Source organism: Hibiscus syriacus, unplaced genomic scaffold (genome assembly GCF_006381635.1).
Source record: "Hibiscus syriacus cultivar Baekdansim isolate YM2019G1 unplaced genomic scaffold, ASM638163v2 tig00110597_pilon, whole genome shotgun sequence".
Taxonomy (NCBI): Eukaryota; Viridiplantae; Streptophyta; class Magnoliopsida; order Malvales; family Malvaceae; genus Hibiscus; species Hibiscus syriacus.
This window is the reverse complement of record NW_024062795.1, coordinates 5405956-5419624: the sequence shown is the minus strand read 5'-3', so window position 1 is coordinate 5419624 and position 13669 is coordinate 5405956. Positions and strand designations below refer to the sequence as shown.

The following is a 13669-nucleotide window of genomic DNA, read 5'->3' as shown; positions in this document are numbered from 1 at the left end:
TGTGATTATATGTAATACATGATTTGTATGTGTGCATGACCATATGATGGTGATACGAACCAATAGGATAAGCACTATAGAAACTATGACATACGAGTTACAAAATGAAGAACTAAAAAATCCTTATTAGAAGGATTATAGGTGTTATATGAAACTGAATTAAATAAATATAGTAAACTAGGATTTAAATATGGTTAGATAAGTGATATAAGTCATACGTTATTGTAAAGGTTAGTGAAATAAATCATTTAAACTGGTAAAAGGGAAATGAGACAAGAGAAGTAGCAATTACCTATAAGATTCAAATAAGATTATATGAATAGGTAGCATAAACTATATAAGGGAGACTTAGATATTATACGATTTAAGCCTGAAATGAACATAAGATATAGTCATGTGAAATTATTATGTGATATGAATTACAGTATCAAAGTACTTGACATCATATGAGGATGTTATAAGAATTAGAAATATAAAGTATATGGCATTAATGTATCAATTATAGGAAAATGAGTGCATGATGTTGTATAAATTATAGAAATTGGTGTAATTAAATTATATGAATAAGTGAAAGAGTAAAATAAGTTAAGCGATATTGACCTAAATTATATTATGAAGTATTATAGAATTAGATTGCTAAGTTATAATAGAAGTATTATTATGATAATTTCGAAATAAAGTGAAAGGTGATATTCCTTATTGTTATAGCTATTCACCTGCCCTGGCCAGGCAGGATGAAGAGCGAACACCTCAGGAAGTGCCTCATAAAATCAAAGGTTGACTTCAGAAGTTGAAATCATATTAGAATAATGATAGAAGGTTTTCCCAGTTTTGAATCAGAAAAGTAATGTGAAGTATTCTTATTATTCCTTGGATAAGATAGAATATGGTGAAGAAGTGTCACCATAAGAGCGTTAAAAGATCAAATGATGCAATGAGAATTGGTAGAAGAGTTTAAGAATAAGTGTATTAGTGACAAGCGTATAAGTTGTATAAAGTCATATCTTATGGGTTTGAAACGAAGGGATAGTATGGTGTATAAGCAAGTGTGTGTATATGATAAGGATTTACAGTTAAGATGGAAAGAGTTAGCGTTGGCTAACCAGAGTATGTGATAAAAATGTACCGAAATTATAAGATTATAAGATATTGTCAGGTTAAGATAAAAGATATGAAGTGGATCTGGATACAAGCTAAGGATTGATAAGAACAGTTTAAGAATATGTATACCGATGATCAGCTTATAAGACAAAGGAAGTCAGAATGTTGAGTTTGAACAACAAAAACTACATGATGTATGAGAATAGAGGTGAAATTGATAAGTTAAGTAAACTAATTTTGAAATAATTTCGATTGGAAATGATGTATATGATTGGTTAACTAGGGCTTGTGCCTAGATTGAACAGATGTTATTGATTAGTTGTTAGAGTAAAGGTGATAGAGTTATAAGGTTGGAAGAAAAGATAAAGTTGAGTTAATCAATTATAATGTGGATCTGAATATAGTTGTGTATTCTGATAAGATAACTATGATGTAGATAAGGGAAAAGTATTTGTATGGAGCTTTAAGTAAGGAAAATACAAAGTATAAGAGATGATAAAGAATGAAGTTATGTATAAGTAAATTAGGTTATCAAAGTTACGATGATGCAATGAATATTGGTACACAGAGATGAGAATAGGTAATAGGACAAGAGTATGTGAACACGAAAGGAAAGATGTTATTTGGGTATAAGGAGATTTTGATTTTGAATAAATAAAGAAATAATGGAATAAAGAAATGAAAAGGATTGAGTTAAATGATCAGATATGATAAAGGTTATATGGAAGTGTAGATGATAAGTTTGATATAGAAGTAAGAGAAGTGTGTAAGGTGATGTGAAAAGATTTTTAATTTCGTAAAGTATATATTTAATCACATTGGAAGAGGATTATGGTTACTAGTTATTGTTTATATGATAAGCGACAGTAGATAAATATATAAAGGAAAGAATGTGGATAAAGAGCATTAGAAGATATGTATAGGTAGTGTACTTATCAATGAGTTCAGTGAAAATTCGAAGATGAATTTTCTTAAAAGGATGGGAGATTTGTAACATCCTCAATACCGGGTTAGTGACTAGATTGAAAAATTTCAAAAAATGGTGATTAAAGTAGGATAAATGAATAGTTCAATGACTTATATGAAATATATGATGAAGGATGTTTAGTAATTATTAAATGAATTAAAAGGTAAAATGGTCACTTGACAAGTAATATTTTTATTTTTCCTTTGTAGGATAAGGGAACCACGTGGAAAAGGAGAGATTTCTCCAGAGTTCTCTTATTCTCCTTTCTTCTTCTTCTTCACATGAAGCCATAAGCAAAGGTAAGATATCTTGTTGGTTGATATTTAGCCGAATTTAAGATTGGGTTTTGATCATTAGATGATAATTAAGCTTAAGGAAAACTTAATTTATCTTAAAACCATAAGATAAAGGAGTCAAAAGAGATTAAAGATTAGAAGTTTTTAAAGGAAATCTTGAATGAAATTTGATAAGTTAAATTGGAAGTTAAATTTGACTTGTCAAGGGTCTAATTAAGAAGTTAGAAGCCATAGAATTGGAATTAAAACATGTTGCAAAGTTGGTATAATTCTTGAGTTACATATGAGGGATAGAATTTGGAGGTTAAAGATGGTTTATATGGATATAAATTAGTTTAAGCATGTGTATATGAGTTAAGAACATGAAAGGGGATGAAAGATAAAGCATTTGAGTTGATTTTAGTAGATTTTTGTGCACGAAATGGAATTATGGGCTAGTGTGCATCGGTACACATTCAACCTGTACCTTTGCATCAAGGGTAAATTTTCAGAAATTGTTCAGTGTGTATCGATGCACCCCTTAAAAATAGAAACATCGAATGCAATTAGTGCATCGATGCATAAGGAGTACATCGATACACCCCCTTAAGATTAAAACATCGAAGGTGATTTGTGTATCGATGAATGGGTAGTGCATCGATGTACATGTTAAGGGATGCATCGATACATTGTAGAATATACCGATGCACTTTAATGGGAAATGGAATAAATCGTTATTTCAGTTTATGAAATGATATATTAAAGTATATCAAATGGGATACTGATAGTATAAATACATGATTGTGTAGATATCGATCGAGAGCAAGTTCCGTAATGATTAAAAGGTTAGAATTGATCAAGAAGAGAAAGCAAGCCATAGAAGTAATTGTTAGCAAGTGAGGCACAGGTGAGTGCGTATTAGTGATGTATGATGAATGGAAACAAGACTCGCGATGAGTCTATTTCCTATGGTAGTATGCATAAAATCATGAGCATGATCATGGGTGTAAGATGAGTATATGTGATATTTGTGATTATATGCAATACATGATTTGTATGTGTGCATGACTATATAATGGTGATTCGAACCTATAGGATAAGCACTATAGAAACTATGATATATGAGTTATAAAATGAAGAACTATAAAATCCCTATGAGAAGGATTATAGGTGTTATATGAAATTGAATTAAATAAATAGAGTAAAGTAGGATTTAAATATGGTGAGATAAGTGATATAAGTCATACGTTATTGTAAAGGTTAGTGTAATAAATCATGTAAACTGGTAAAAGGGAAATGAGACAAGAGAAGTAGCAATTACCTATAAGATTCAAATAAGATTATATGAATAGGTAGCGTAAGGGAGACTTAAATAATATACGATTTAAGCCTTAAATGAACATAAGATATAGTCAGGTGAAATTATTATGTGATATGAATTATAGTATCAAAGTACTTGAAATTATATGAGGATGTTATAAAAATTAGAAATATAAAGTATATGGGTATCAATTATAGGAAAATGAGTGTATGATGTTGTATAAATGATAGAAATTAGTGTAATGAAATTATATGAATAAGTGAAAGAGTAAAATAAGTTAAGCAACATTGACCTAAATTATGTTATGAATTAGTGGTATAAGAATATGATATAAAATATGCAATAAGAATCAATGTGTTAAATGATAAATATGAACTTATTAGAACAAGAGATAAGATATGTGACTATGAGTTTTGAAAACGTATCTATGTGATATGACCTATGAGATCATATGAAATACTTTTATATGATACAATATATGATAAATATGAAAATGTTCTATGTGTAAGTGAACCATGTGTCTATGTGTATATGTGAATGTGTATATGTGTACAAGTTATGACATAAGTTACGTGTATGAAATGTGAAATGTTAATTTGCCCTTGTTATGTAATATGAGAGCTAGTAGTATAGTTGGTATGCCAAGAGTCGAGGGTTTACCTATGTTCTACGGAACATATTGACATAATTACCTATATCTTTTGAGACATATGGACAGTATACCTATGTTCTAAGAAGTATATGGACATATTACCTAGGTTCTTCGGGACCTATAGACAGTTGACGAGGTTCTTTATGACCTCTGAATAGGTCCTTCAGAATAATTGTACGAGCTGTGGTGACATCATAGTGCACAACCTCAATAGACTCACATATCTATAGTTCTCAAAAGTGTACATGGGCAAACAAAGAGATAACAATAAATATATCTTACATGTAAAGTATATGCTTTTGTGATATAAATTGTATTATATGATATATGAGATGAAGTGTATATTGATTGATTAAATAAATCATATGTGGCTTAAATGAATGAATATATGAGTATATGATTATAAGATATAAATAATAAGAATATGGTTAGTGGAATAAGGTTAGTGATGTAAACCGTGTGAGATATGTATATGTGTATATTACATTGTATGTAATGTTATATTGTTTTGGCGTGACATCATGAGATGATGTGCTTATGCATGTTTAAATAGTTAGAGTTCTTTTATAAATTTAATGCCTCACTAAGTGTGTGATTGTTTCACATGTAGGTTACAGAAGCGAGAAGAAAAGCTAAGAGAAGCAAGACAGGTCGGTATCTCCCTTACAAAGTTTCAGATCAGAAAATAGATGAATTAAATGTATTTGATTATTTTTTAATATAATTGGTATGTACTAATTGATTGAGTTGAATATGCTCTGATTGGGTTGTAAAATAATTTGATTGTATTTATTACTGTAAAGTATTCATTTTCTCAATTGATGAAATTAAGTTTTTAGTGAATTTGTAAAGAACAGAGTTTTGAAAAGTCAATATAACACCTCGGACTCGGATCCGGGTTGGATACGGGTTGGGGTGTTACATTAATGGTTGTAAAGTCATAGACATTGCATCTAATCAGATTATGCTTGTTGATAATAGAATATGAAACATTTACATGGTGCATTTAAATTCCATAGATATGACTAATTTATGCCTAATTGATAAGGATGAGCATGATAGTGGGTTATGGCATAGGAGACTAGGACATACTTGTATGAGTGTTTTGCAACGGTTAATTCAAGGAGATTTAGTTCGAGGGTTGTCTAAACTAAAATTTGATAATGATAAAATCTATGATGCTTGTGCTAAAGGAAAACAAAAGCGAGTTTCTTTTAAATCCATTAACGACGTATCCACTAGTAGAGTATTACAATTGATCCATTTAGATCTTTTTGGGCCATCTAGAACTACTAGCTTGGGTGGAAAACAATATGCATTTGTATTGGTAGATTACTATTCTAGATATACTTGGGTTCTATTCTTAAGTATTAAATATGAAGCATTAGAAAAATTCATCACGTTTTCAAAAGTAATCCAAAACATAAAAGGTTACTCTATAACTAGTGTTAGGAGTGATCATGGAACTGAATTTGAAAATCTTGGATTTACTGAATTTTGTAATTCTAATGGTATTAGCCATAATTTTTCAGCACCTAGAACTCCTCAACAAAATGGAGTTGTTGAGAGGAAAAATCGAACTTTAGAATAAATTTCTAGAACCATGCTTTGTGAAAACAATTTGCCAAAATATTTTTGGGCGGAAGCCACAAATACCGCTTGTTATGTTATTAATCGAGTAATGATTAAACCTATTTTGAAGAAAATTCCATATGAACTTTTTAAAAATAAAAAGCCTAACATTAGCTATTTTCATCCTTTTGGATGTAAATGTTTTGTTTTAAACAACGGTAAAGACAATCTTGGCAAATTTGATGCTAAAGTGATGAATGAATTTTTTCTGGGTTATTCATTAAATTCTAAAGCTTATCGAGTATTTAATAAAAGAACTTTAGTTGTAGAATAGTCTATACATGTTGTTTTCGATGATAATCCCCTTCCGAGGAAGGATTCTTGTGTGAATGATAATGTAGGTATTATAAACATACATGACATTGGAGAACCATCATCAAATGAAGAAATGAAAGATGAGGAAACTCAAGATCCTCTCGAGAATCTAACCATTGAAGAAAGGGAAGTCTCTTACCCAAGGGAATACAATTATGTCAAGGATGGTGAAATAATAAGTGATCCATCCAAAGGGGTAACAACTCGATCTTCTCTTAGAAATATTTGTAATTATGTGGAATTTATCTCATGCATAGAGCCTAAGAATATTAAAGAAGCATTAAATGATGAACATTGGATTATAGCTATGCAAGAAGAGTTAAATCAATTTGAGAGAAGTAAAGTATGTACATTAGTTGAAAGACCTAGTAATAAGTCTACTGTAGGTACTAGATAGGTATTTAGAAATAAGCTTGATGAAAATGGTAATATAGTGAGAAACAAGGCTAGACTTGTTTCTCAAGGGTATACTCAAGAAGAAGGAATAGACTATGATGAAACATACGCTCCCGCAACGAGGATGGAAGCAATTAGAATGTTATTAGCTTTTGCATGTTTCAATGAATTAAAATTATATCAAATGGATATTAAAAGTGCATTTTTAAATGATTTTATAAAAGAAGAAGTGTATGTGGAACAACCTCCTGGTTTTGAAGATTCAAAATTTCCAAATCATGTTCTTAAATTAACAAAAGCGCTTTATGGTTTAAAACAAGCTCCTAGAGCTTGATATGAAATATTGTCAAACTTTTTAATTGAAAAAAGGTTTTTCAAAAGGGAAGATTGACACTACATTGTTTTTAAAGCATAAAGGTAAAGATTTATTAGTAGTTCAAATTTATGTTGATGATATAATTTTTGGTTCTACTAATGATGTTCTTTGCCAAGAATTTTCTAAGCTAATGCAAAGTGACTTCGAGATGAGTATGATGGGGGAGCTCTCATTTTTCTTGGGACTGCAAATCAAGCAAAGAAAAGATGACATATTCATCAATCAAGCTAAGTACGTCAAAGATATGCTCAAAAAGTTTGGACTAGAAAATGGGAAACCTCATGACACTCCAATGAGCTTATCTACAAAGCTTGACAAAGATGAAGGAGGTAAATATGTGGATGTTAAATTATATAGGCCAATGATTGGCTCTTTGCTTTATTTAACTGCAAGTAGAGACCAGACATTATATTTAGTGTTTGCTTATGTGCTAGATTTTCAATCATGTCCTAAGGAATCACATTTACTAGCTGTTAAGAGAATCTTTAGATACCTTAAGGACACTCCTAGTTTAGGACTTTGGTATCCTAGAGACTCTAGCTTTAGCTTGCATGCCTTCTCTGATGCGGATTATGGAGGATGCAAATTAAATAGGAAAAGCACCTCCAGTACTTGCCAATTCCTTGTAAATATGTTGATTTCTTGGTTTTCAAAGAAACAAAATTGTGTTGCATTATCTACCACTGAAGCGGAATACATTTCAGCCGGTAGTTATTGTGCACAAGTTTTATGGATGAAACAACAAATTTTTTAATATGGAATTGAAGTAGGTACCATTCCTATAAAGTGTGACAATACTAGTTCTATTTGTCTCACTAAAAATCCCATCCAGTACTCTAGAACTAAGCATATTGAAATTATACATCACTTCATTAGAGACCATGTCGCTAAGGAAGATGTAGTTTTAGAATTTGTTGATATTTTGCATCAATTAGCGGATATCTTTACAAAGCCTTTAGACAAAGAGAGATTTTAAACACTTAGGAGAGAATTAGGTTTAACTGGCCTATCTTCACTTAATGTTTAAAATAATTTTAGCACTTTTAAATTAGATTTGAAAATGCTTATAAAAATAACACTTTTGATTGGATTCTATACTAATAGTTAGGGGAAGTTTATAATCTTTGGTGAAAATTGATTATATGTTCAAATGTAGTTTAATGATAAAATTGATTGATTGAACATGAATAAATTTCAATATATGAGTTGCCAATACCATTAGAGCTAAATTATTTAGCATTTTAAGTGTTTAAAATGAAATTTTGTCATTTTTGTGCATAATGCATCTATACACTATGAAAATACATTGATGCATCCCTTTTGAATATGCATCGATACATCATGAAGATGTACCGATGCAATCCTTGAATGTGCATTGATGCACAAGGCCATGCATCGATGCATCCGTCGGGTTTTTGGTTAAAACCCCTATTTCTTCTTCATTTTCTCAAACTCTCTTAAACACTCTCAAACTGCCGCCGCTCTTCACCCTCTCATCACTCTCAAAATTGCTCAAAAACCTACTTTTTATCGGAAATCATTCATATTACTTCTCCAAATCCTGCTAACATCATTAAATCATGCAAAACATCATCACATTCCACTCAATCCGAATTTTTCAAGGTATTTTCCCAAAAACCTATATTTTATCAAATTTTGATTTTAGAACTAGTTTAGATTAGTTCTAAGATGAACATTATATCGGGCATTGATTATAGTATGATTCTAAACTATATTTTACAACCAATTTTGTCAAAAACAAACAATTTTTCAATTTTTTCTCTGAAATTTTGAAATAAAAAAAGTTATGTTTTTTAAAAAAAATTATTGATGTTTTTGATTTAATTGTGTTATTTTCATGAAAACTATACATATTAGGATTTCTCAAATATTATTTTCAAATAGTTTTCAAAATATTGCCCATTAGGATTCGATTTAGAGAATCTTGAATTATTGCAGACTCTTTTGAGTTTTGGGATTGATTATATTGCATACATGTTTTTAAATTTGCAGGTTACCCATCCAATTCCGATTCCTAAACCATGTCCAACCCGAAACGCCCTAGGACTTCTTCGAGTTATTCTAACCGACCTCCTAGTCCTATTCCTCCTCACCCTCCAAATCCAAACAATCCCAATATGAGCATTCTAAACTCCTATTTTAATATGGTTGGTCGTCATAGAGAAGAACTCTACTATAGGTACATGGATTCTTTCCGAACATACAAAATCCGGGAAGAACGTATTCCCTCTATTCAAGCCATGGTAGATATTAACTTTGAATACCTTCCGACTCTCAAATCCTGGAGGTTTAATAAACTGTTTCACCTTAAACCTATTGTCTATCATCAGTTGGTCTGCATTTTCTACTCTAATGCGGTATGTATTCAAAACAAGAGTCAATGTGGGACTATAGGAATCAGATCCTACCTTTTAGGACAATATATTCATATTGACTCCAACACTATAGCTAAACAGTTTGGGCTAGATGACAATGGTTTATATAATGAGAAAGAAATTGTGGCATATCCCTATCTTCCTAATGCTAGTGTTAGTACCTTACGTACACATCACGATCATTTTCTGCATTTAATGATCTCTTGGTGGTTTCGACCATCCAGAGGTAGGTACTCCACTCTTCGTGTCAGAGATTTATGGTGGATACATTGTATCCAACATAATAGAAAGATAAATTTGCCACAAATCATTTTTAGTGAACTAGTAGATACTATAAATGTTGTCCCCTCTAAACATGTCAAAACTTTAGTTTATGGGTGTCTACTTATAATCTTTTTATCAAACTCGGTCTTAGAGTCTCTCTCGACAATCCCATCCCTCTTCAAAACCAAATTAATCTCACTTCCTTGAAGAAAGCTGATTGGAAACAGGATGAGGAGACTGGCCAATGGGTTTATCGACCCAATAAGCAAACTCCGGGAGCCAGTTCTTCACGAGCTGCTCCTAGCTCTTCTCGTGCTCCTCATCCTCCTTTGGCACTGGCTGCTGGCGACGATCCCGAGTTTCAACAGCTTATGCAAGATATTGACGATCACGTACCAGATGATGAGCCAACACCAGATCCAGCATAACAAGAAGATCAAACGCCTCCATATTTTCGATCTTTCCTAGAATCATTTGATCTAAGGTTTGCTTTCATGGAGTCTCAGCTAACTGAATTTCAACGGGAGATGCGTGAACGTATGGACGCTCTCACTCTTGAAGTACGAGCACATTATCCTCCTCCTCCTGACCCTCCGATGGAGTAGATCTTTATTTTTCCATGCTTTCTTGGTCTTAAAACTTGGATTGATAAACATTTTGCTATTTTTGGATTGTTTTACTTTGGTTGTTGAATGTTTAAATTTGTTTGGATGCTTGGATTTTATAACTTATTATATATATTTGGTTGTTGAACTTATATTGGTTTTTGCGTCATTTACCATATATGACCAATTTTCCATTACATATCTATTTATGAATATTGATTATGAAACTAATGGCTAATATTTCTTTTGATTGTGATCTTAGCAACTTAAGCTTTAAATTTCTAAATATCAATTGACTAATTTTTTAAAACCTTGTTTAAAAATGTTTTAGAGTCTTTTTGATTCAACAAAAAGGGGGAGAAGTGTTAAAGTAAGGGGGAGTAATTTCAAAAACTTTATTTCAAAAATCTTAAAATTACTAAAATGTTTTGTTATATAAAAAATGGGAGATTGTTGAAAACATTTTGATGTTTTGATATAACAAATTAAGTTAAATGAATTTTAAGATTTTACATAAGATTTTCTAAAGTATATTCGATATATTTATTCGAATATCAAAATATTACTTCAAGTCTTTCAAAGTTCAATTTCAATCCTTACTAATGTGTAAAATTATGTTTTATACTTAAAATATTTTTGAAACAATTTTCACAAAGTATTTCGAACCAAAAACGAGCCTAAAATCAATCTTTCAGGTAAGTGTACTGATGCATGAATCAATGCATCGATGCACCCTTGTTTTAATTGAACATCGAATGGCTTTTGTGTACCGATGCACATACCATGCATCGATGCACTCCATATATATTAAACATCAAATTGATTTTATGCACCGATGCACAAGCCATGCATCGATGCACCCAGGCTTTTTCAAAACATCGAAGCATATTTATGCATCGATGCACTATCAGTGTATCGATGCACTAAGGGTCCAACGATCGAAATATTTGAAATTTACACATAGTGTACCGATGCACACATGCTCCTAACTGATTTTATTAATTGTTTTCACACTTAAACGACTCCAGTGACTCCACTAATCATCCCCAATGTTCAGAAGCAACTGAATTAGTATTTAAACAAGCTTAGAAGCCATTGATCAACAAGAAGATACAACAATCAACAAGAATCAAGAGAGAGTCAAGGAGAAAGCATCAAACCTCAAGTTTGAGCATTTTCAAGCCTATTTCATTCAATATTCATTTTTGCTTTCAAGAACACTTATTGTGTTCAATTATATTATTCTTGAGTGTTCTTTCTTTGTTCTAGAATTGTGCAAACACATTTGCCTTGTGAGAGTTTTCATTAAGTTTGCGAATTTGTAATATTCTTTTTGAGAAAGAGTGTTCTCAAGAATTGTGGTATATTCTTGAGGGAGTTGTAATGTTATCTATTTGTTCTCAAAAGAAAGAACAAATTAGTGAGTTTGTTGGAAAATACTCAGTGTGAATAGCTACGGTAGTGAACGTATACTTTAGTTGAAAAAGTCGAACCACTCTAAATCGCTGTGCAAATTACTTTCAATTTTCTGCAAAAGCTTCCACCAAATTTTTAATTGTCAATTCACCCCCTCTTGGCTGATTTCATCGATCAATTAACTCAACAAATTTAAACATTTATTTTTTAATTAAACTTAAATTTAACTCTTTATATTTATTTTTTATCATTTTAATATTTTTTATTCTCACAAATTATTTATTCTTTAATTAAAAATATTATATTATTTTCACGGTACTTTTCTAATGTAATAACAGTTTAACATTATTATATTGTTGTTTTATGATAAAATGTATTTGACAAATTATTACTTTCATTCGGTGAGTTAATATCATAAAAAATAAATCGACATAATTTTAAATATGAGTTTATTAAATTATGATAAAATTAATAAAATGTTTAAGTTTCAATAGCTACAAATATTATTATATCAAACAACACTACACATTATTTTCACATTTAACTATGAAATAATATACTTATAATCATGTAACTTAAAAAAATATTTGTTATTAGATTTATAATTAAGTTATTTTGGATGTAGTTTACCCTTTAAATAAACAAGTGCTGCTTTTATTTATCTCTCATAAAATACTGGTAAATTTGCAGATTTATACATTAAACCCTAAAAGGGAAAACAACAAACCATCACGCGCGGCCACTATGGATGACGCGGAGGGAGGTCTCAGCTTCGATTTCGAAGGCGGTCTTGACGTGGGTCCCGCCGCCCCGACCGCCTCCATGCATGTCGTTAATTCCGATCCTTCTGCAGTCAACAACAACAACAACCCCGTCGCCCAAGGCGTTGCCCCTGCTTTGACGAATGATTCCCCCGCCGTTTCTGGTGGCGGAGCTGGGCGAAGGAGCTTTCGGCAGACTGTTTGCCGCCACTGGCTCCGCAGCCTTTGCATGAAGGGTGATGCCTGCGGTTTCCTTCACCAGTACGACAAGTCCCGTATGCCGGTCTGCCGGTTTTTTAGGCTCTTTGGTGAGTGCAGGGAACAAGATTGTGTTTATAAACACACCAACGAGGACATCAAGGAGTGTAACATGTATGTTTTTGGGGCTTATGCTTGCATTATTATTGTTTTCTACTTTTCTTTTACATCGGTTCAATTGCTTGCACTAGTTTTTATAGGACTTGGGTTATGAAAGAAGATTTAGAAAATGGCTAGAACAAAGTGCTATTTTCTATAAAATGCACCTTATAAGATGAGCTGTAGCGTAATATCATTGTTATCTTCAAGTGAATTTAGTTAATAGCTTATAGAAACTATGCGTTACCTAGGTAAAGCTAAATGGAAAGGACCGTTATTTTGTTTTTAAAGTCATTTGACCTCCATTTTTTTTATTGGATTTGCCAAATAACCTGCCCTTTGATGCATCTTAAAACAGAAGCCATGGAACATCATGAATATTTGGCATTAATTATGTTTATACTGAATTTCATGGTTGCAGGTACAAGCTGGGTTTTTGTCCTAATGGTCCTGACTGCCGATATAGGCATGCAAAGCTCCCAGGACCTCCACCTTCTGTGGAAGAAGTCCTGCAAAAGATTCAGCAATTGACTTCTTACAATTATAACAACAAATTTTTTCAACAAAGGAATGCAGGCTTCCCGCAACAGACTGAAAAATCTCTGATTCCACAAGGACAAAACAATGTAAACCAAGGAGCAACTGGAAAACCTTCAACAACAGAGTCCGCTAACGTGCAGCAGCAATTTCAACAGCCTCAGCAACAGGTCAGCCAGACCCAGATACAAAATGTCCCCAATGGTCAGTCCAACCAGGCGAACAGAAATGCTATACCTTTGCCTCAAGGAATATCTAGGTGTGTCCTGGGGTCTTAACCAGGTTCTGTAAATCATTA

At 31.9% G+C, this 13669-nt stretch overlaps 1 protein-coding gene across 2 annotated transcripts in view; it reads left to right on the top strand.

Annotated features, from left to right (window-relative positions):
* LOC120134604 (30-kDa cleavage and polyadenylation specificity factor 30-like) overlaps positions 1–13669 on the top strand; it is a 34349-nt gene that overhangs the window by 16691 nt on the left and 3989 nt on the right. For both annotated transcript variants that reach the window (XM_039151040.1, XM_039151039.1), the window contains exons 3-4: positions 12425–12849; positions 13256–13630. In XM_039151040.1, coding sequence (XP_039006971.1) covers positions 12461–12849; positions 13256–13630 — 764 coding nt within the window. In that variant the 5' untranslated portion in view covers positions 12425–12460. The remainder of the gene's footprint in view (positions 1–12424; positions 12850–13255; positions 13631–13669) is intronic.